The following is a 2,672-nucleotide window of genomic DNA, read 5'->3' as shown; positions in this document are numbered from 1 at the left end:
GGGCCAGCAGTGGCAGTAGTCCCCCCGTCCCCCAACGGGCTTAGTTTAAAGCCCGGTGGAGCAGGTCAGCCAGTCTGGCTGAGAAGAGCCTCCTCCCTAGGGGAGAGAGGTGGAGGCCATCCCTTCCCAGCAGCTCGCTGCCCCTCTCGCCAAAGAGCGGGCTGTGCACTGAACTTCTGTTGTGTTATGGATTTGAACTGGATTCTGATCACTTATATTGGTTTCTGTGTAATTTCTATCTCTAGCCTAATTGAGCTGCATCCATTGGCCACTAGAGAACAGAAAGATCCTTGTATAGAAGGCTTACATGGCCACTTCATGAGTTATTCCATGCTGTCTGCATCTATCATAAACTATCTGGATCTTTGTTCCTGTTTCTTAGCCAGCTTCTTGTTCAGGATAGAGATTTAGCTTTCATGATTAGCTCTTGGTATTTAGAAGTAATTTTCTTTGTAAAGAGCAAATATATTTGGTATACTAATGAGAGAATTCCAATAATTGTTATTTCTTTTATAGGTTACAAATATTCAAGCAAGAACTGTTTTACTTACATGGTCCCCTCCTACTGGCCTTTTAAATGCAGATAGACACAATAATGGCTTGCCTTACACCTGTACTTATGAAGTTGCCTTATCAGATAAAGGGAGGGATGGAAAATACAAGATAATTTACAGGTAACAATCTTCCTTTTCACATGTATTTCTCTTTGTGTCTTGATTTTTAAATAAGTTGTCCTGGCTTGCAGTAGATGAAATCTTCATAGATTCTGCAATTTACCAGTAGATTCAGTCATCCTTATGGAGCAAGTGACCAGAAGGGCATGGCCAAACTTGTCTGTTATAGTCCCTACCACTTGTGGCCCCATAAACTGTAAAGATTAAGGGTGCACTAATAAAGATTTTTTTTTGCTAATTTATTAACTAGCCATATCAGCTGATACCAATCCGTTAGCCAATATGCACCCCAGTAGCTTGGAGACCAGCATCCTGCTGGTAGGTCTGGGGGTGGGGAGGGGCATGGGGGAGGGAAGGGGTGTGAGTGGGAGGGAGGAGTGTGGGGCGTGGGTGATGAAGGCTCCCACAGTGAGGGAGGGAATGGAGTAGGGGCAGGCACTGCCCAGCTGGGGTAGCGCAAGGCATGGGACAACCACAGGCAGCCACAGGCAGCTCATCTGGGGGGCACAGGAGAGTGGGGAAGGGGCAGCTCCCACCACTGCACGCACACCCAGGAGAGGCATGAGGGCCATGTGGCCCCTGGATCTGTGCATGGGGCAAGAGTGAGTTGTCCTCTGCAGGCTTGGGGCCAGATCCTGTGTTGTGGCCTCTTCGTGGAGGAGGGACTGAGCTGGGGTTGTGCTCAGGGCGGATGGATAACAGCAGCACAGGGCTACAGGGTAGACTAAAGCAACCCTAAAATTCCCTGTACCCTCCCATAGTCCCCCCACCTTCCTGCGCTGCTGCCATCCGGCCCAAGCATAGCACCAGCCCAGCCCCCCATTCCAGGAAGAGGCCAACACAGCCTCTGGCCCCAAGCCTGCAGTGGACAGCCTACACACAGATGCGGTGGGGCACATACCCCCATGCCTCCTCCGGGAGTGTGCACAGTGGTGGGAGCCTCTTGTACCCCCTGGACGAGCCACCCACGGCTCCATCCTTTAGGCCATCCCACCCCAGCTGGGCAGCGCCTGTCCTTGCCCCAGCTCCATTTCCTCCTTCACTATGTGGGCCTCCATCACCCCTCCCCATGTCCCTCCCCTCCCCCCCAACAGGCTTACATACCAGACGCTCCTCTCCAAGCTACAGGGCTGCATTCTTGGCTGTGTGCATGTTGTGGCTGCACACAGCATTTATCAGTGATATTATCAGCTATGCTGACCAAAAAAGCCAATTGCTAATAATGTAAATTTTCCTTTTATTGGTGCCGATCCGATGTGAACCAATATATCAGTGCACCTCTAGTAAACATGGCCCTGGATGTATTGGTTAACTTACAGGATTTTTTAAAAATTAATGTTTCAGCATCTGAGGCTGGAATCAGTTGGAGTTTTGCCGCTGTGCTTATGCTCTTAGGATGATGATGTTCTTAGTAGCAAGACCCTGTTATGGTCCTAAAGTTGGGCATATATTGGCAAGAGAAGCTGAAATGAGGGCCCAAGTGAAATATCAGTGCAAGATGCAACAGTCCAAACAGCGTTAGAATCTTTTGATATAATATTCGTCACCCCAGCTTGATTATTAAACATTTTTAAGTACCGTAGATAATTTCCAATAATGAGAGTAAAATAACAAAGCTAGTGTGGAAGTGACTAAGGTTCAGTTCCCAATCACCATAAATTCAATAGCTTGTACTAAGTATGGTTCTGCTTTTCATGATTTATTGATGATTTCTTTCTGCAGTGGAGAAGAATTAGAATATAACCTGAAGGACCTTAGGCCAGCAACAGATTACCATGTCAGGTGAGTTAGTATAATTCTGAATACCTCTTAAAAATAATCTGTTTAAGCATATATATTAAAAGAAAATATGGGAGTCTCTTGTCTAACTCCACATTTTAGCTCAAGTCCGTAAATAATCGTTAGTATTATTTTAGTTTCCTAGGGTACTTTTACATGCGCTCCAGGGGCAGGAGAGGTGGTGCTTTAATTAGAGTGGGTCTAAGAACCCCTCTAATT

The 2,672-nt window shown here is 46.9% G+C and overlaps 1 protein-coding gene across 5 annotated transcripts in view; it reads left to right on the top strand.

Moving 5' to 3' along the window:
- The window catches only part of FNDC3B (fibronectin type III domain containing 3B), a 354,529-nt gene that overhangs the window by 245,107 nt on the left and 106,750 nt on the right, over nucleotides 1–2,672 (top strand). For all 5 annotated transcript variants that reach the window (XM_025201761.1, XM_025201760.1, XM_025201762.1 and 2 more), the window contains 2 exons: nucleotides 517–674; nucleotides 2,397–2,456. In XM_025201761.1, coding sequence (XP_025057546.1) covers nucleotides 517–674; nucleotides 2,397–2,456 — 218 coding nt within the window. The remainder of the gene's footprint in view (nucleotides 1–516; nucleotides 675–2,396; nucleotides 2,457–2,672) is intronic.

The sequence above is a fragment of the Alligator sinensis genome, unplaced genomic scaffold (assembly GCF_000455745.1).
Source record: "Alligator sinensis unplaced genomic scaffold, ASM45574v1 scaffold379_1, whole genome shotgun sequence".
Lineage (NCBI taxonomy): Eukaryota > Metazoa > Chordata > Crocodylia > Alligatoridae > Alligator > Alligator sinensis.
The sequence above is the reverse complement of the archived record's forward strand: the minus strand, read 5'-3'. Positions and strand labels throughout refer to the sequence as shown.